At 39.6% G+C, this 21,957-nt stretch overlaps 1 protein-coding gene across 9 annotated transcripts in view; it reads left to right on the forward strand.

Annotated features, from left to right (window-relative positions):
* Window positions 1–21,957, forward strand: part of akap13a (A-kinase anchoring protein 13a) — a 147,965-nt gene that overhangs the window by 65,770 nt on the left and 60,238 nt on the right. For all 9 annotated transcript variants that reach the window (XM_088080670.1, XM_088080668.1, XM_088080658.1 and 6 more), the window contains 2 exons: window positions 11,789–11,843; window positions 20,893–21,038. In XM_088080670.1, the coding sequence (XP_087936796.1) occupies window positions 11,789–11,843; window positions 20,893–21,038 (201 nt within the window). The remainder of the gene's footprint in view (window positions 1–11,788; window positions 11,844–20,892; window positions 21,039–21,957) is intronic.

Consider the following 21,957-nt stretch of genomic DNA (forward strand, 5'->3'; position numbering starts at 1 on the left):
GCTATTTAAAGCCTAAATGGCATTACACATATAGAACCCTGTATGCCATTTTTCCACTGTGCGTCAGATTTTGCTTTTGGCTGCTGGACAGCAGTGAGTCCTGCTGGTTGTTGGTAAACATGTTGTGGTTTCAAAGAAGTTCCATTTTAGGCGACAGTAATTAACCTGCTCAAAACTAGGTTTGTAGCCTACTCATGCAGGCAGTTTATTTGGGTCTGTCCCTGTTAAAAAAATCACAAGCCTCCACTCTTTTAGCCATGTTAGCCGTTTGACTCGAGGGGTGGCCATATCTGCCTGTTTTTCAGTTTGTCTGACTGAAATATCTTCACAATTTCATGGATGAACATAAATTTAGGTACAGATATCCAGATATCCAAAATGGCAAACATGGTTAAAATGACTCCTGCTAAACATCAGCATGTTGACAATCTCAGTGTGCACATGTTAGCATGCTGTTGTTAGCATTTAGCCTAAAGCCCCACTGTGCCAAAGTACGTGTTGCGATGCAGTTTCATAACTGTGTACTCTCAGGGCCGTCCACACAAAGAGCAGTAACTAAACTTAGGGAACATCTTGCAATATAATCACTCTGGCCACAGCACAGCAACCCACGACGTAAAACATATGTGTGCCAGGGGTGTAGGTGGCGTGGCAATGGCCTCTTCCTCACTTCGTATCCCACTTCTTCTGACCCCCTTACTCAGGCCACAACCATCTTGGTCCAACTTGGCCTTCATTTTGATCTCAACTACACACCTGTAAAGTTCATGTTGCACAGTTGCAACACTATTGCATTGACTTCATCTGTCCACAAACAGACAGACATATAAACACCTGACAAAATACTCAAATGGCTTCTGTGGTAGTTCCTGCTACAACAGGGGTCACCAGGACTACATACTGCCATGACAACACACACACTCACAAAGTGAGAACAATACCAGCTACTGCAATGTTATAAACATGTCATTTTAACTCACTGAGTGCCAGCCCTATTATGTAATGGAAAGTGGCTTCCAGCGTCCACTGGCGAAACTGGCCACTTGACCCTCTCCGTTTTTTGGGGAGCATTTTATGCCGATATTGAATTGATGTAGCTTCGTTGCTGTAGTTTCGAATCACCTCCGTACAGATTTCTCTGCTCTCTGATCCCGGCTACTCCACTTCATGCTTTGAGCTATCGTCTTTTTTACTACAACTACAAATCCCAGCAGCCACAAAATTACACGCCTGGAGTGTGACAGCGCCCCCTTCTGCCAGCCGCTGAAAACACACTTTGACGTATATATACGTCAATGGCACTCAATAAGTTAAAAACTGTTTTAACTCAGTTTGTTTGGCAGAGTCCACACCACAACTAAAATAACAACAATAGTGACATGATATTGTTGAGACCACTTTAAGAGTGATTTGATGAACAATAGAAACACTGACAGCCAATCAAAATATATCTGAATTAGCAGGGCAAGTGCATGCTTGGAGTTGGTGCCAGAGTTTACAGAACATTATCATTTAGCAGTCCAGATGCTCACTTCCTTACTTTTATAGTTATTGCTGTAATTATTGGTCTTTGTTTTAAAAGCACTTTAATCTTAATTTCTTTGTGCAAACAGAAATAACACTGTCACTGGGACTTAAATGGAGTGAATGTCATTCTGCTTTGATAATCTATACAGTAATAAGATTAACAAAAAAAAAATGAAAAAATATAAGCTGTTTGGCAACACCCAGGAAGATGCTCAGTATCCACCTGGATCCATAATATGTTTGCAGTTGATCTTGGCCAATAATTTTATTATCCATATCGCTCGGGCCACCTTTTTCTAATCATCAGTTGGAGAAACGTCAGTCGACTGAGATTGCTTCGAGCAGTGTTTGTTATGTTTTTTTTCCACCAGTTTATGTGCTATGGAGAGTGCTCCTGGAGACATTTTGGTCCCCAGACTTTGGAGCAGAGTGAGTGCTCTTAACTTTCACACTGCTCTTTGGCACAGGCTGCTGCATAGCCGCAGGAGAGGAGGCCCTAAAGAAACATAACCTTCTCTGATGAATTTACAGCTCACACAGTACGACTCAGTCTCTGGCTTTTGTTTGATATCTGGTGATGGAGTGAAATGATGTTACACACTGCCAATCTGCTGTTAGCCCCATTAGCTTATTTACTATATTACATGATTGGTGCTGTCACACTGAACCCCGTTCAAACTTTATATGGGGAAAAAAATAAATTTTCGTGTTGAGCTGCCGCATCTGATTCGACTGAGATAATTCTGAGTCGGGTTCAGCCTTACAGACTGTCCATACTTAAATTTCACTATGTTGATCTATTCTGTACACACAACATCTATTGCATGTCTGTCCTAGATGGACTAGAATACATCCCTAGATGGGATCTCTTCTCGGCTGCCAAAGTTTTTTCCCCAAATAAGATTACCTTGCCTCAACCTGACAAATTATAAGAGGGACAAAACTTGTAGAATCTGACTAAACTAAGCTAAAAAATAAGCTAATAATTATCAACTAAACAAGACGAGACTGATTTATTTCAAACTAAGCTAATGACTCAAAGCTGTACTATTTCCTATTGCTTGAGGAGTACTAAACTTAGCTCATAACTATAAACTACCTAATAATAAACCCATAAACACTGACTGAAAGCCTGATTATTACTGTAATTATCATGCATAAACTAAAGCATGACCTACACGACAGCAGAGTCTGGAGATTGTCCTACAGTGTGTCATGCCCACCATCATGCTGTCTGCCGGCTGTGACATCCAGAGGCAGAGCAGAGCAGACTGGGAGGGCAGCTCGGACAGGAAAATATCTATGAAGTGGATTGCTCTGGTACATGTAACACCTCTCTTTAGTGTATTGTCACGTTCTAAAGTTGTTCCTGAAGTCAGCTCCTCTTTTCACCTCAGGGGGATAGCGAGGATGAGAGTCTGTGTGTGAGAAAGTGAAAGAGAGAGTGAGCAAGAGGAAAAGTGAGAGAGATATGATGGTGTGGGAAAAAGGCAGTGCCGGACTAACGGTTTCCTCTGGCCTCAGATGGAAACAGGCATCCGGCCAAATGACTTCATTCCAACCAGCGTTTCACATCCCAGCATCTCTCCTGGCCTGAAGTCACAAAACACATCATCACTTCACTTACCAAGTACAGTTACTGTGATTAAACCCTTAAACTAACTAGCATAGTACTAAGCACATGTGTTTTTGCAGATAAATAGTAAACATACACATCAAACAGGCCGGAAATAACTTTTTTTCTCTCCTTTTTTGGGCATATTTAGCACATTAATTCTGCTCATGTTATGGTTGCAGGAGTATTTGTTCCCACCTAGTCGAAGTGCCATTGAACTACTGACTCTTGACCCCTTTGCTTGTGATTTGTGCTTCTCAAAAGATTCATTCTGAATAAAACAGTTATTTAAAAAGACCTTCAACCACAGAGCCCCAATTCAGTCCTCTGAAATGGTCTTTAGCAAAACACTGTTTCTGTTAGCTCCTCTTGTGCACTATTCTGTAGCTGGCCATGACCTCTGAATTCTTTGTGAAGGATGGTTATAGAAAAGGATTTTAATAAAGGCGGCTCTTCATAATAGTTCTTTAAAATACAAAGTAAACATCCCCGAAAAATCTCGTGTAGCAGTTGCATCATTGTCTGGTAGATTTGTTTTTTATCCTGTTTTAAGTGTTTGATAAGTTGAATTTCCTGCACTCCCAAGGTGCGCCACAGAATAGCCTTGCCCTCAGGTCTGCCGCGAGCCGCCCTCAGGGATCAAACCATGTATACACACTTGGCCTGAAACAGTCATTCAGTGAGCCGTGGCATCCTTCAATGCTGCGGAACCTCTCTGGCTGCCTGCCTGTTTAGAAACAAGGCAGCAGTCCAAGTCCAGCCTGCCCCGGCATACACAGAACAGTCCGCCTTTTTTATTTTTAAACCAGATGTGTTTTTACTGGGTACAATTTAGATTCCCCGGACGCTACAAATATGCACTGGGCCGTTCGGCCTCTGGACTGGCAACTTTCAGAGAGGGGATCGGTTCTTCGCTAGCTGACTGGCTGGTTTGCAGGCCTGCTAACTGGCTGGAACTCTCATCTGATAAATGTTTGGTTGCTTGACTTGTTAAATGGATGGCGGCTTACCTTGTACACATATCCCACAAAAATGACTTTGATAGAAGTTAAAGTCACCTGTTAGAACATTACTTGATAAACACTCATCACCCCGATCTCTCTCTTGCTCACACACAAACACACACACACAAACACATACACATACTCATGCATCTTCATAGATTTGCTTTTTTCAGTTTGTGGGTTTTTTTATCCATATTTCTTATACCCATTAGTTAAAGCCTGTAATGACAAACCCCTGTTTGTTTTGTATTGTTCTGTGTCACTGTCTTAAGTGGCATTGTACGTGTCATTTTGTTTCTCTCTTGACTGTTTACATGTCGTTTCGCTTGTTTTCACTTGTTCTATCATCACTGCATTTCACATTATAAATAAATAAATAAATAAATAAAAATACTGGTTTAAAAAAGTATTGAAATTAAAAGTACAAGTAAGAGCTGTTAATCAAACAGTAAGTGGCCAGAATTCTGGTAGTTATAAAGTTTATTTCTCCTAAAACATACATCACCTTAAAAATGGAGCGTTCCTTCGGTCTTTTTTTCTTTTTTCTAAATGAGTGGTTATGATTTAAAAGTAGTTTGAAATGGGATGACAATTTGATCTGTATCATCAAAAAAGCCCAACAAAGACTCTCTCTTGCTGTGCCAGTTCAAAAAGTTTTGGTGCCCAAAGAAAGGATGCTGCATTTCTCCAGAATTGTGATAGAAAGTGTTCTCACCTTTTATTTTTCTGTGTGGTATGGCAACTTCACCACTGAGCAGAGGAAGCAGCTGGACAGAGTTGTTTGCTCCGTCTCAAAAATCCTCCGCCGCAAACTCACCCTCATCTCTGACATCTATGGGACCCGCATTCAGCGCAGAGGTCTCAATACACCCTGCTTCTTCAAACAACCTGCCAACCCCTTCTTAATAACCTCGCCTTCGCCTCAGGAAAAAGACTCTGGGTCATCGAAACCATGACATCCCATTTCCTCAGCAGCACGTACTGCAAAAACATCTAATCACTAAATGGCTCCCCAGTTCTGTACCAGCGATTTACAAAAGCAAAATACTAATACTGTTCTTTAAAGCACCTTACATGTTATCGATAAGTTGCACGAGACTCTCCTCTTGGACTGTTAACAGGCTGTCTTACATCTATGGATAAAAGTTATATTTTATGCAGTGGGAGTTATGTATGATGTGTTTTTAGTAACTCTGTCAGGTATAAGCCTGGAGGGGATTGTGTTTGTGCGTGCATGAGTGTGTGTGTGTGTGTGTGTGTGTGTGTGTGTGTGTGTGTGTGTGTGTGTGTGTGTGTGTGTGTGTGTGTGTGTGTGTGTGTATTTCCATCTGTCCGCGACTAAACTTGCAAACTACTGGACCAATCAGCCTTATATTTTGTATTACTGTATGCTCAAGGATCTCTTGTGGTTGTTCTTATTCACAACTGTTGGAAAACCTGTTTTATTGGCAGTTGTATTCTGTCACTGACTGCTGACTCCTCACTCCTCTTAACCGACCAGAAAGGCTTGCAGTTTTTCCTAAAATCAGCTCGGCTAAAAAGAAAAAAAAAACAAGCCTTACAGTCTGCTGCAGGACACATTTGGCCTTCAGCAGGGCCCAACAACTGACATTCATAGAAAAGTTTGGTCCCTATACCCGAACAGTGACAACCCACTAAAGTTTGGCACATTACGAGATAAAATAATCCCCGTTTTTGTTATCTTCACCTCCATCTTGAGTGTCAGGGACGTGGTCATTTTTCCTTCATCTTTGTGCTTCTACCATCAGTACGAAAGGCAGTTAAATTGTTTCTTTTGTTTTATTTTATTTATCGTATTTACTTTATAACTTTGTGCTACAGCACTTAAAGGTTAGCACCACTCATAGTCCAGTTATGAATACTTGAATCAAAGATTCATGGCTGTGTTTGAGTTACAAATACATTCGTTTTCATAATTACATCATAGGACATCTATATTTCACATACAGTGCCTGTTAGCAGGAAGTGTTGTGCCTCTGTCAAAAATAGAAAAGGCGTGTATTTTTATTGAAACACGCTGTAGCACGTCTACTGGACAGTGTGCACTTTTCTAGTTTGTGCACTTTTCTAGTTTCGTCATACTTGTCTTTATTGTTATGCTGTGAGTGGCTTTTGTACTGCCATGAGCACGCTGAGGTGAATTCCTAACAACTAAGTTGTATGGGACAAAAAGTTCTCGAATTTTGATGCTATGACAAAATTTAAACAAGCTTCTATTTTGTTCGGCCTGTACTGTATTTGTTAATTCTTCAGTCATGTGGTCAAAATTGAACTGAATAGTATGAACTGCAGCATAAAATTAAGGAAACAAGAGTGAATATATACAACATGCATAAATAGCATGTACTATCACATATATTCACTCCCTACGAGAAGTATTCACTTCATATCCCATCATGCAGCAGAGTTCAGATCGTTTTATCATCTGTGCAAAATACACAGAGGGACTAAAGCAGTTCTGGTGGCTCAGTGTGTAAACACTCTAATAAAATACTTGAAGCCATTGTTTCCTTTACTTTTCTCCTTAATCTGTATTTTATTCAGGATCCTTTGTTCCTGTTCAACACTTAACTGTCACTGCTCTGCTGTAAGGTCAAGCCATGTAGCCTTTTGTAATTTGTTGAAATCACTGGCAATCATTTCACTTCTGAGCAGAACCTGTGCATACATTTCTGTGTGTTTGTGTTTGTGTGTACTGGCGCCCTCTGTGACCAGCTAATCTTTCCTCGTCAGCGTGTTTGTTCTCTCTCAGCGGGCTCTGTTTGATATCTGAACACAGCTGTGAGAAAAAAGAGAGCCTGTGTGTGCTGTCTGTGCATGCATTAGTGTGTGCGGGGGATTTAGTTGTGTGCATGTGAGCCTTGATGAGTGAAAAAAAGTAACATGAGTAGAATGTTTGTAATAAGTGTGCATGCATGCAACAGTGTTGGCTGATGGAGGTGTATGTAGACGGTGCCACTTGGTATGTAAGTGCCTGTCGCTGAGTTTGTAGGAATGCAAGTGCGTGGTCACAGTGGGTACTCTGACACACACACACACACACACACACACACACACACACACACACACACACACACACACACACACACACACACACACACACACACACATATGCCACTCCCAGGCATGCACAACAGTGCTGAGTGTTTTGGTGCTCTGGGACAGGGTTAGTTGTTTATAAAATGATCAAAATCTTTGATTTCTTTTCAACCTCCTCACTTGTTCCTTTTTTTATTTCTTTTTTTATGTTCCCCAGTTTACTCAGTAACTGCAGTGTGTGGGCTTCAGTTTAGTTTCCCCTTTTTTTATTTGTAGCAGTCATCGTGCACAGGTCAGAAAGTCCCGTGAAGGAATGGCAGACTCTGCCACCTAAGATGAAAAGTACCAAATAGATCATCACTGAATGTAAACATGTTGAATGGATATGGCCAGAAAAATGCTGAACATAAATTGACTTTTGATTCTGTGGAAATCTTAAGGATTACAAGGATTACATTCACCATGCACAAATGCCAAACATTTGCTGGTTCGAGCTTCTCAAATATGAGGATTAGCTCCTTTTCTCTGTTGTTTTTTTTAAATTATTATTATAAATTAATGTCTTTGTGTTTGGGATTGCTGGTTTGAGCTTTGAGGAAAGTGTGATAGGCATTCTTCTTCCTTTCTTTCTTGCTATCCTTTTTTTTTTTTTTACATAGACTTTGCCAATTATTTGGTTAATCCAAAAAAATTATTGCTGGAGCCTTCATAGGTTGCCTGGCAACATTATGGTGATGACAAGACTTCAGGAAGCGACCGTGTCCTGCCAAGAAGTAGTCCAGCACATAACCTCTTGTAAAACCACAAACTGACAGAATTTCGCTTTGGTTTTTGTGTGAATTAAATAATTAATGAATTGATTGGTGTTGATTAGTGAGCTTTAGAGGTACTCATAAGTGGACTACCTTTGGACAGAGCCAGGCTAACTGTTTTACAGTGTTTATAGTCTATGCTAAGCTAAACACTAAATATGGTCTTAAATGTCTGTCAAACTCTGAACTACACACCAGGAATAGTTGTTTACATTCAAGTCAGAGGTGTCACTTGAGTCTGATGACTTGGACTCGAGTCAGACTTGAGTCACGAAGTTGATGACTTAAGACTCGACTTGAAAAAATAAAGACTCAGCTTGGACTTAATCACCAATAACTCATGACTTCAACTGGACTTTGGAGCTTTTTGACTTTAACATACTTGATGCCTTCCAATAAACCTATTCAGAAAGTCTGCCACAAATCAATTAATTTCCCTTTCCTTTCCTTAACTAATTTTACATTACTGAGTACCAGTTGGGAAAACAATGAATACAAAGAAAATTTTGCTTATGTACAAAAACTATGCAGTGGTCGATAAAAAAGGAATTGCAATATGCAAAACGTCAAAACTGACACACAGAGATGCAACAACTTCCAGAAAACTTGTTTTAACAAATAAGTTCAAATTTTTAAAAGCATTCATGACTTTTTTGAATGTATTTTATTATTACTTTGTTGTTAAAATAGCATTATATTTGGTGAGGAGTGCATTATGACTTCTTTAAGACTCTGAACTCAAAATTTAGAACTTGTCTGTCCTTACTTGAGACATACTTGTGACTCACAAAACAATGACTTGGTCCTCCCTCTGATTCAAGTACTTGCAGGCATCACAGAAACAATGTTAACTGTATCAATGATTTAAAGTTTTTTGATTCTCACTGATCCAATAAAAGCTACAGAATCCATACAGTGGCTGAAAGACGAACATACAGTATCAGTATCTTGCAAATGAAACTCAAGTGTTAACATGGTTGGCTGTGGTGAAACATCATCTTTGTTTAGTTCCTCTTTAAGATTAAAGGTTATGGTTTTTAGATTAGGGACCTGTTTACATCTGGAGGTTCCTTTGTACAAGTCTTACACAGGCGAGTTTAAAGGGCCGTGCTAAAGCCTGTCGATCTGAGCCAGGCTTAACTGGGGTTTACTGGGGTTGGAAGTTAGATGGGAAGAATTAAGGAGAGGAGGAAACAAGCTGCACTAGGAAGAAAGGAAGGAACAGAAGGGAGACAGACCATAAACATTTGTAAGCAGCTACGATCTATACTCCCCTGCAGAAGTATCAGCTCAGTTGAAAAATAACTTGACCCCTAAAAAAAAGCAATGTTTTCAGAGAGAGTTTATGGTGTTTTTGTATTAGATACGATTGATTTGTACCATGCCTGAGTACAATTGCCCCTCTTCTTACCTCCCCTGCCGCTCAGCTTTCACATAATGTTGTCCCGTACAGGTTCACTTGTGACATCATCTATTCTACTTGACGTTTGTTTATCTTGTTGCTACAGTGTAGCACTGCATACCAGTCACAAGATCCCAAGCCTACACACCTTCACACTATCCCTACTATTGTTTATATTTTCGAGACTGTGACTATGTTTACATGCACAAAATATTCAGGCTTTTGCCTTTATTTCAAAAGGACAATATTCCTACAAAATTGTTTACATAACTAATGAAAATTAATTTTCCAGTTATATTCCTGTTAACATGCAACCACGCTTACTCTGACTAACATGCACTAACATGTTTATCACGTCATTCTTTCAGCCACATCCTTAAAAAGGTCGGTGCCGCAATATTTGCCTGTCGGTATCCAAGTCTTTTACAATGTACGTGTATTTCATCTTCTGATCACAAATTTGGGCTTTTCATTTGGCATGCATTTCTACACTGGCCTTGCAAATTGTTGGATAGCTAGTTTGTGTGCAAAGTATCCATGACGATGGACAGAGCTGACCATAAATAGGCAAGCGGCTGTATGTGGCAAACTGCAGTAAACCCATATTCCAAATGCACTGTCTACATGCCCAAAATGCTAAAACCTGAATACCAGATACCATATCCAACATGTCTTAATTAGAAATAAATACAATTCGGAAAAAGGTCTAATTTGGAATATCTAAACATATTATGCTATTTACATAACCTGCAAGAAATTCAGAATATTATCATTATCATCATATATTATCATCATCAATTTGGAATAATAGTGGAATATTAGCATGCGTGTTAACATAGCCAGTGTCAGAAATGACCCTCTCATCTGCCTTCCCACTTTATCACCCATTGCCTTGCGGTCCAGATCGGCATCTGTATGTAAATTTTGGAGGAGACCGGCTACGTTTAGAAATGCATTCACAGCTCTACTTGTCACCTGCTTCTCACGTTAAGGCTCATTTGTACTCCTTTTACTTATGAAAATAGATCCATTTCTAACGCTGTAAACATCATAGCCCTCATACCTCTATGAGTCATTTATTATGGCACAGATATAGCCAATAGATGGTACTAAAAGGCAGATTTCAAAAGTTTCACTCAACAAGTGAAGCCCTGATGGAGGAGGTCAGAAAAATGTACCTTTAAACAAAGGCAGCATAGTAGACAGCAGAGGTCTATTTGACCATTATATACTGTATATTCGGACATTTGAATGGTAAATTCTTTTTACTAATTTTGCTATATATTGTGATATATTACCAATTGTTGCATTTATTTGTTGTTTCCTAAGGTCATATTTTACTTGAACTACACTACACTGCCACCACAATCTCTAGTGTTACTGCTCCGTATCTGTAAGCTTTTTCAGAATACATGCACAAATTCGAATGCAGAGTATGGACAGAAAGCTCAGTCTGTCTCAGTCTCCATTTAGCATAAATTAGCCCCTAAATAGAGGTCCACTCTTATGTTTGGTATACTTGGTTTTCACGCCTGATGCTAACCATACTGGAGTACACATGAACCATGCCCAGGTACAGTACTCAGCATTCACACAGATAAAATGAACTGGACTTTGGGGTCAAAATTTCTCAGATCATGGCCCCGGTCCCTGATGTGAAAGTCTCCTTAGTCTTGGCAGTCTCTCCTTGTTAATAGATTTGTCATATGTTTTTAGTTGACTCTGTTTGTAAGAGGGACACATTCAAAATCAAAGCTGATCATCTTTATCTGCATGTCTATGACGGAGTTCATTAAAACACAGTGAGCTTTTCTGAGTCTCTGTAAGCTTCACATTCAGAGCTGTCAGTCAAATCTGCATAGCTTCGGCCAAACTGTCGAAGCTTTTGTGCTGCATGCGAAGAGGGGGGCGCCTGTGGCTTTTGTAGCTAAAACCAGCTCTCTTACTCTTGCACGTGCGTGCGCACACACACACACACTCTCACACACAGCTGTTGTATAGACACTCAGACCACAGAGGAAGCAGAGCCCCAGTGTTGTGTGTTTACAGCCAACCGCAGATCTCTGACAGGCAGTGTGTGTGCGCGTGTCAGTGTGTTTGAGTTGGTGTCAGTGTAGCTGCGAGTTCTGAAGGCTGAAAACAAGTTAGATCTTTCCCAACAGTCTCCTCGAGGAGATGAAGTCAGGGTGTAGCTACTAAATCGGATGAATACTCCAAGTCTGCTGTTATGAAGTGTCTTATCGTTGCCTCCCATCCTGTGTACCGAGCAACACTTCCTAACTGCCACGCTGGTCTGCATCATTATTTCTTTGTGGGTGACGGTCACATGTTGCTGAGGCTGATTCAGTGTCTTCCTGTTTCTCTGTAGATCCACCGAGACAGAGACGCGTCGTTCCATCAGCCTTGCAACACTCAACACTCAGGTAAGAGTTATTCTATGTCACTAATTATCTAACATTTCTGTTCAGAATTGGATATGGAATCAAATAGCTTTTTTGTCCATGTTTCTTTGCTTTGGAAAGGATTTATGTATGTTGCAAGGTTGCTTTCCCATCAGTGAAAAATGTAGAAGTGGGTCATTTGTACTATTAATGTTTACCCTAAACGATATATCCTTTGCTCTGTGAAGCCCATTTGTCTGAAGCAAATTGATGTTTGGCCTTGTAACTTTTCAAACAGTCTGGTTGAAGTGTCACTGACACTAAGCAAAGGCACTGTCATTGTTCGACCCTCAGCATTTGGCAACTGCTTTTTCTCCTTGGATTCAATACTGTAAGAACAGCCTCTGTATGATGTGTTTTTCTTCAGACCATCAGACATCATTTAGATGGTCTGAAATGCTAAGTCAAGACTTGGACCAATTTGAGATTTTACAAGCAGATACTGGTGTTTTTGGAGTGATGCCTCTGACAGACTTTGATAGTATTTTTGTATCAATATATAATATCTATGAATGTTTGGTGAGTTTCATGCCAAAGAATTTCAAGTGTTCAATATTTTACCCTGTAGTAAATGTGAGGTTTCATCCATGTGGAAAATTTCTGAAACAGTTCATAAACCATCCTACTCACAGACACATACTGTAAACATGATGTGAGCGAAAGCTAATTGTAATAGGTGATAACAGCTCTTTCCTGTATAACTTTCAGGCTTTATTTTTACTAACCAACATTGAGTCTTTGAGTCTAGAGTTTTGGGGTGGGTGGTAAATCTGCGTCCCGTACGACACGTGGCTGGGCTGTCTGAGCGCTGTAATGATAATCGAAACCTTGTTGAAAAAAATGTACGTAAGAGTAAAGATTTTATAGCAGAACATCCACTAGACAAGAGCAGAATTTTATGAGACACTGGATCAGTAAGGCATTACACTAATGCCTAGTTCACATTACACTACTTTAGTCCTGATATTCCAGTTGCCTACAGTTTTTTGAGCTCCCTAAGAAAAGCCCCAGATTATAGGCAAATTAACACTAGCAAATTGGCACTTGAGTGCTACGTGTGAAGACGCATCTTAGATATCTAGCTGGCTAAATATTTAGACCTGTAGGGGACTTGCCGCTGAGGTACAACCTATGAGAGTGCAAGAATCAGATTGAGGGGAAATCCGGTTGCCTTGAGCAATAGGAACTTATCTGTACAGTGTAGCAAAATGGACTAAAGTTTTTGCTGCAACTACTGTAGAGGAAACGGGATTATTTTCTAAAAATGTTTCATGCATGGTATCATGTAATTTCCTGTGCCACTTATGCATGTTTTTGTTTTAAAAAAATGTACTAGTTTGGACACAAGACATAGCTACTCATCATTGATTCCTCCAGGTGAAAAATCTTCATGGTAGTGACCCTTTAATGCTTGTCGGTCATGTAATGTGAAAACAGCAATGACTTGCAAGACAGCAAGTTGTGTCGTGTGAACAGCACAGCAAGCAGACAACTTTGAAAGTCTAGTTGTGAAAACTTGACATAAAACGGAAGATAGCTGGCTAAAATACACTCATAAGTAAATGACTTAAAGGTTGTTTGTTGAGTTTTTGACCAGCAGTGAAGCTATTGAGCAGCATTTTGATGAGTGTGACCCAACTTGAGATGATGTTTAAATATTTCCGCCCTCTCCACAGAGAGGTTACATTTGGTGGTATTCCAGTTAACCCTTTTTGTATTCCAGTTGACCCTACATTATTTTGAAAAGTGACCCTTTACATGTAACAAAGCTAATTATTATTAGTAATTTGTACATATCATAAACCATAGTATTAGACAAATTAAAAGTTGTTTTTACAGAATTTTATTCCAGTATTAAGATATTAGTGTGGACCAAAGCAATGGACCAACTGACTGAAAAACTGAATTTGCCAGCCCTAGAGCCATGCTGCTCGTGTGCCTAAAAACAACATTAGCTCACTGGTCATCGTAGCAAAACAGATGATTGGTGCAGCTGTAAATATATTTCACTCAGTGTGTAGAAAATGACTGTAATTGAAATCTTAATCTGAAAAATGTTTAAATGCTGACATACAGTATAGCCTACGTTTGTGCTGTATGTATGGGCGGCAGCCACAGCAAGATAGGAGAGAAGGGTTCTATGACCTCTGTAAAATGAGTCTGTCTGCAGGGAGACCAGTCTCAATAAAACATGACCCACAGATCGATGAGAACAAACTGCCTTTTATCTGTGGTGGAAAACAGATGAAACATCAGTCTGTCAGATGGAGGAAGAGAGAAAAAAAGGCTTTAATAGATGAGGTGAAGAAATACAGGGAAAGTAAGGAAACACAAAGATGGAAAGAGAATGACAAAGAAAGATAAAATAGGAGTGCCAAACGGAAATAAAATAGGGTGGGTAAGGGTGGGATTTCCTGAGCAGCAGCTGGGAGAAGTTGACATCACTTCCTTTTTGGTGGAAATATCTCTACCTCTACCTCACTAAATGCATCCAACTCCTTTAGCCTCTTTCTTTTACTGTCCCTGGTTTACTTAGTTGGGTTAGCAATGTCAGGTGGTAACAGGAGCCATGGCAGGACTTACCAGATCTCTAACCACCATTTACTAGTATCAGCAGAATCTAACTAAAATTGAAGCAGTCTCTGTCTATATGTACATCTGTCCTTCAATTTTCTCAATAACCAATCAAATGATTGCTTTCGCACTTGGTGGGTATATTGCAGAGGACCCAAAGAAGTGCAGTGTTGAGTGCAAGTTTTTAAGATCTATGGGAAACATTTATTAGTAGTGCGCTCCATACACTGTGTAATGTATTAACAGGAGGCCAGTTTTAACTGTTTCACCCCTGAATGGCATGGAATGGTTACAGCTTGTTCTCGGTCACTTGCAGTGCAGCGCATTCAGGAACAGATGACGATAGAGAGACTGGAGATGTTACATTGTGGCAAACTCAAACATTTCAAGCATCAGCAATGTAACTTTAGGAACAAACACTGTTATTCCTGGAAATAGCCTGGTCCTAAATAGTCAGGGGAATGGGGGATTCATGACAAGCAGTATCAATTGGGAAGTTATTTGGATGTGCAGCTCTCAAGAACACACTGGAAGCCAAGCAATCATGCCGTTCTGAATGCAAATTTGAAAATCCTATGATAGTGAAGAATGGCACTCTCCTACTCTCTCTATAATTGGCTAGTATGCGTTGCCTTCATCGGTTGGATTAGCTAGTTTTACGTAAGCCAATCAAACACAGAGTAAGGTGGGCCATTCCTTCATTAGTCTTGGATTTGCAAATTCACATTCCTAACAGGCACATTTTGAATGGACACTACTAGTAGAACAAAATGCATTAAACAAGTCCACTCGAGACAGAAAGATGTGGTGTCCATTGCATGTACACATGTACATGTTTCTCAATTTTCTGTTGAACATTTACTGTAATTTACTGAACAATTGAGAACCCCATTGTGTTTTTAGCCATGCTAGCTGCATGGGTTGGCTATGGTAGTCTACTAGGTGGTCTGTTAGTCCATTACTTAAATCCAGACTGAAATATCTCGTATTCTCATCACATATTCATGGTGTCCACAGCTACTTACATTAGCATTTACTCAGACACTGCCATGTCTAAAGTATAGCCTCACAGAGCTGCTTTTATAGCTGTACACTTTTGGTTCAAAACTCCAAATAATGCTTAGTTTTACAATCAAATACGGTTTAGCTCTATATGATACCTAATAAACCAGACTACTGATGCAGGAATTTTAGGGCTTGACCTTCTTTTGTCAGTGTCAAAGGATGACCCAGAAAAATTGGTTTGCTAAACCAGGTCACATTTTAGACCTCAGTGATCTCTGCTGTGATTGAGGGTCACAAGTATCAGTCAGTATTGAAACATTTTGTGTAGCCAATTCCTTTTGGCATGTTTTCACTGTAGAGTATTAATCGATATATTGTACAAAGTTTGGATTCACAAGCTTAGACACAGTGGCAGAGAGGACCCAAGAGCACTTGATTTACAAGTTTGTGCAAAGCCTCAGCCTCAGGACATGCTGTGTACTGCCTGCGGTGTATGATGAACCTGGATCTGCATCCCATAATATAGCTGGTTAATGTGTTTTTGGAAGGCCACAGCTTGGTAGCGTGCCTGGCTGCCTGTGGTTTGCTTAGCCTCTGTCGAGAGTCATGCTGCAGTTTTAAAGTGTTGTTTTCAGTGTTGCATGATATTACATTTATATTACATTTATCTCCACTCGACTCACTAACCCTTATTTATATAGGAGGAGACACGCTGGGTGTGCCTTTGATTCAGGGCAGAAATAATACGGAGAAAGGAGAAAACAAAGACAAGGGAGTAAATGGGGGTTTTCAATGAATCGCAGTGAAGGTTTAAATTACAGCTTGGCCAACGAATGTGCTTTTTAAAACGTGCCAAGAAGACGAAAAATTGGAGGCTATAATGTTGATTTAAAATTTAGAATCTTGATAAATTTGTGAAAAAAATGCATGTAGTGAAACATTTTGAAATTTTTTTTTTGATGATAGATGTTTAACCCTTTGAAAGCTGGAGAGACATCACTTTTCTTGAGCTGGGGAGCTATGTTTATGATTATTATAATTACATTTCAAATCACTTTACTTTCTTTTGTGAGTGAGTGAGTGTGTGTGCGTGCGCGCACGTGCATGTACTTTTATTTATTTATTTTTTGATTAAATTGATTGAATATTAATTTAATATTCAGTTAATTTTATTTTATTTTATACTAATTTCTTGTGTCTTTGGGTCATATTCTGTTCATTGCCTTTTTCCCATGTTTTTGAAAGAAATCAGCCCAGTTTGCTCAGGTTTCAAAGGGTTAATTTAGTGAATATGTGCTGCTCAAATGAGAACAATAAACATTGCGTGATAGCAGATTATGAGCTGATTCAGTTTACCTAGTTACAGCAAAAAAAAGACACCATGCTGCTCTACTTTGAGGCTTCAACAAAGACAGAAGCTGGTGCAGCACGTTTTCTGTTGCTCCGACCTCCACAGCCGGTGTGGTCATCCCCCAGAGGTTTGGCAGCTTTGTAGGACTGACTAGCTTCTGTCACACAAAGAATCCTCTATCTGCAAAAAGTCAGCCTAGTTGCACAAATCTAACATGTTACGTCCTTAGATAACACAGGACAAGTAAATGTAAGGGTAAAAAGAGAAAAATAAGGTTTTATCTGTATGTGCTGATAAAATCTGCATTCAGGGAAACGCTTAAGGTAGCCTCAGTGGCGACTTATCTCAAATAACAATATGAAAATGTGCAGCGAAAAGTGTTTTAAGACCGATGCATACTTTATCTTGTTGGTTATTTTTCACCACATTCATTGCTTCGGACAGGATGATTTGTTTGGATCATATCTCCCTTGCAATTTTTCCTCAGCTGCATTCAACCAACAACACACATATTTTTCCTCCTAAATTCAGCCTGGCTTTCTTTTTCCTGTCATACATTTTTAACTGCATTAAAAACCCCAACAACAGCAACTGTTTGGATTGCAAGTAATATTTGATTCCCTGAGATGTGAGAAGTGTCTGTGTGTTTTCACATGACACTATAGTAACATAGTTATATATAGTGTCATATGTATGGGTGATGTGGTATGTGCAGTTGGCTTCATTGCTCTCTGCATTAAAGTTGAATGATAATAAAAATGTGTTGCATATATGTTATATCTTCAGGTGTGTGAGCTAATTCACATTCAACAACCTCAACCACCCACTGACACATCAGAGGGCTTTACACCTGTTATGTGCGTGTGTGTGTGTGTGTGTGTGTGTGTGTGTATGTATGTGCGGCTCTGTTTGAAACAGAGGGAGGAAGACAGCTGTCAAAGCTCACAGTCCCTTGCTAGTTTTGGTGGACAGGTGTGAGGGGGTGGAGTTCGGGGAAAACTCCCAGCATCCACTTCTGTCACCACCCCTTACCCCCCCCCCCAGCACGCACACACACACACACCCTCGCCTTTACATTTTGGGATTCTCTGCTCATGGTGGGCTTGTGACATTAGAAATATGAAGTACAAATGGCAAAATGTTTTGCGTCGACTTCCAAAACTTGGTCAAAGTTAAACTCTGCTGCAGCGCTTGGGGTCAAAGGTCAGTGTTTTCATGTTTGGTGTGTTATCTTGTTTACTGTGTTGTAAAGGACGCCTGCTTTTGATGATGTCATGAGGTGACTGTCCATATGACATCCCTCTGAATGAAGCCCTGTGTATCTCTACTTTGCTCAGTGATTATTTGACAGGTAGAACACCAGTCCTGACAATCAAACCTGTGACCTTTATTCTGCAGAGAGGAAAACAAAAATAAACCTGTGCCTGTCATATCATGCCGTCTCCCTTCACTGCTGCGGGCTTAATACAGCTCAGCAGCGTTGGATGCAAATATTGAGACATTTATGTCCTAAATAAGATTTAATACGCTGACACCTCTGATTACAAAATTCAGATTCAGAATTGAGTATTAGTTAGTTTCTCAGCTCTCTCAAATCCTGTAATTAGAAATCATTGATATTTTATAGCACCGGCTCTCAGATGTGCGAAACACTTTGGAAAAAGCATGTTTTTATTTCCATCAAATGATTGCTGATAAGTTATTCCTCCCAGGTTGAGAGTGTGTTAATAAGTGAAATCAACAGCTTAATATCTGAACAAAAACATGGAACTTTCAGATACTTGAGAGCTGCTGATTTAAATAATGTTATCATGCTTTTTGGCACTATCTGTGTGTGTGTGTGTGTGTGAGAACACTGTTACTGTACTGGATGATATTGTGATACTAAAGACCCAGATATTTCCTGACTTTTTGGGCTCAGCAGTCCTTCAGTCAGTAAGCTGAATGCGCCACCCCTTTACCCCACCTACGTTTTCATACAATTGCATGCATGTGTGTTAGTGGTCAGCAGTTAATCAGCTGCAGGAAGTCTGTGACTGTGCCCCCCATTTGCTCGTTTGTTATGGCAGTGTAACAGATTCTTGCTAAAATGAAGGGCTCTGTCACTGGCCACTCCCAGTGCAATCCTTTGTCCCATCCACCAACCCCCTGATGGCCTTCTGCGCAGCTGACTGCAGCCGAGTGTTCAGCCTCGGGATTCCTACACTGCCCACTCGCTATTGCCAGAGATCAACTGCATTTGGTGTGTGCCACCGTTATTCCGTAACACTATGAATTAGTTATTGTAGATTTTTTTCACAAAGAATCAAGGCACAAAAGGAACTTCCTCTTGCTGGTATGAGCACAGGGAAAATGTTCCTATGGGATAAAGAATAACTTCCGTTTTTTCGGTCAGAAATAGACATCAGAAATGATGCAAAATACCAAACTCAGTGAATGATCTCATCCAGTTGTTTTTGGCATCTGGCTAAAGTAAGCCTGCTATTATACATCTGTGAGTTGGGTGCAATCTTCCTCTTTTAGTTTGGCCTGGGATATTATCTGTACATGTCCTTACATGTAAAAAATACTGCAGTGCCACAGTGCTGTTGCATCAGAAAAGCTGTTCTGTGCCTAAAAAAACATCAGAAATAATATACGTTATTCATGGAGCCCTTCTCATATATGCCAGAGATATAGCTTTAAGTGTTTTACAGTAACACCAGAAATGCACATTAAAATAAGGGGAATAAAATGACTGTAGATGATAAAATATAACTGAGTGGAAAAAACAGAGACCAGCAAGAATGATAAAAATAAGCAAACAAAAAGTGAAAACAAAAAGGTAAATATTAAAAATATTAAGAATAATAATAGTTAAAAGCCAAAATAAATAAATAGGTTCATCTTTTCAGCTGTTATACCTTCACCACTATTTTACACATATGATGGTTATTGCCACATTCATAAACTGTAATATTTGCATGTAATATTACATGCTATCATAAATTACATTTATTATTTTTTATGTCTATTGCTATTGTCATATGTTATGTTATTGTTGCTATTAGAGTTGCAATTATTGTGATTGCAACGTGTGTGTGTGTGTGTGTGTATTACATACATTTTCTATTACAAAGCAAAAGAAAAAGTAATCACTTTATACATTGACCAAATATTGACATCTAAATTGAGTTCTAATGTCCATCCCTAGCAAATAGTGAATGTAAAACCAAAAAGATTATTGGTGGGCTGCTGTTGAATACCTCTGTGGTTAAAGAGCACTGGGACTTGATGAGAAGTACTGGACTGGGAGGTTTTACAGTGAGAGCAATGGTTTGAGGTTGTTATTGAGGACGATATTTAATGTGCCAGAACGCTGGCTATGATTCAGGTGGAGAAGTGGTGACTTAATCAAATACACATCAGTGTGGTTGTTGTTTACACGCGCTTTGCTTGATACTTTGTGTGTGCTAATTGCTCCTGATCAAACAGTTATTAACTGAAGTGAAAATTACATCTAACTAACTAAAATATTGCTCTGTCTCAGTGAGGCTCTGTAAACATCAGCTGGCCCCAGGGTGACTAATGGTATATGTGATGCTGCTGTGTCCTGAAAGCTGTTGTGCAGCACATCAATAGCATTTTCAGTTGTCTTTTTCTCCCAAATGAGATTTTAACTTCAGTTCTGCTCTCAGACCTTTTAAACACACAAACAGTAGTTGTTTGCCTTTGCAGTTCAGCACAGACCCTTGTTGTCAGGACAGCCGGCCATTGATCTACCAGCCTTTTCACACCTTCTCAGATTCCCAGAAGTCTTTTCACTGCTGTCTAACAGACCTGCTTATGTTTTGGAGGAGGGAATGAAAAGTGATTATTTTAGAAACATGGTGCTTTTCACTTTAACAGCTGAACGCTCTCATGAGAAAACATGAAGTAAAATGGCATCTAACTCTAATCACATTATACCAGGATGTTTTCAGGATTGAAATGTCAACAAATTCTCCTGGTACCTTCATATTTCTGATAAATCCAGTTAAATCATTTTCTACTTAAAAGTGCTTAGTGTTTTCAGCATGCTGTATTTCAGATTTAACACGTTGTTGTTGTTGTGTCTTTCAGGATCCTCACAGTCTTCAGCATTTCCCAGTTTGCCCAGTAGAACCAGCAGTGCCACCAGCTGTCCCTCCACAGCTCACAGAGACTCTGGCAGCGACATCGACAGCTTTCTGAACGCAGAGCCAGGATATGACAGCGTCTTCAGAAAGGTCAGACTCACTGTCTTTCCTTTGTAGCAGGGGTTTGGTAGAAAAGCTTCACCCCCAGATGAACTGGGCTGATGACTGGAGGTTTGCTGGTTCTGTTACGTTTACCAGCTGAGAAAATCAATAAATCCACCTATTAAAAAATGCACTGAAATTATAACAGTGACAAGAGCAGAGTGGTTAAACGTCCTGTTTCAAGTAGGAAATTAACGACAACAAAATCAAATAAAAACTAGAATTACCACCTCACAGTTGTTTGCCTCCATGAACGTGTCAAGTTAATGTTACAGTTTACACCCAAGATTGTCACCACTTCAGCATAACAATTAAATAACTAAATTTATGGCGCTAAGTAATGGCCAGAAAAGGTGTTTTTGCAGAACATAATGATGTCACAGTGAAGCTGACATATAATTTCTTGACATCATCATTTTTTGTTTTTTATTTTGTCATAATTATCGTATTAATTCCTGAGTTATGGCTAAAAACAGGTTTTGTGAAGTCATAGTGATCTTTGACCATTTCTAATGAGATTTATATTTATATTGATATTCTTGTGTCCAAGTGTACCTGTATACACAAAAATGGGTCAGATGCAAGGTTGTAGTGACCTTGAACTTTAACCTCTCACCACTAAAATCTAGTCAGTTTATTGTTGAGTCCAAGAGGATGTTTGAGCCAAATTTGAAGAAATGTTCTTAAGACGTTCTTGAGATATTCAGAAGAATGGCATGCACACAGACAACCTGAAAACACAATGCCTCCGGCCGCAACTATTGCTGGCGCAGACGCATAAAAATGTGACTGTGTTTCTGTAAGAGTGTTAACAAGCTTGTTAGATAGTCAAACTGAAATACAGTTAGTAAATGTGAAAATAACAGATTATGTGTAAACGTAGATTTTGCTGTGAATTCAAGTTTCA

The sequence above is a fragment of the Plectropomus leopardus genome, chromosome 1 (genome assembly GCF_026936395.1).
Source record: "Plectropomus leopardus strain MGB_pleo_1.0 chromosome 1, ASM2693639v1, whole genome shotgun sequence".
NCBI classification, from domain to species: domain Eukaryota; kingdom Metazoa; phylum Chordata; class Actinopteri; order Perciformes; family Serranidae; genus Plectropomus; species Plectropomus leopardus.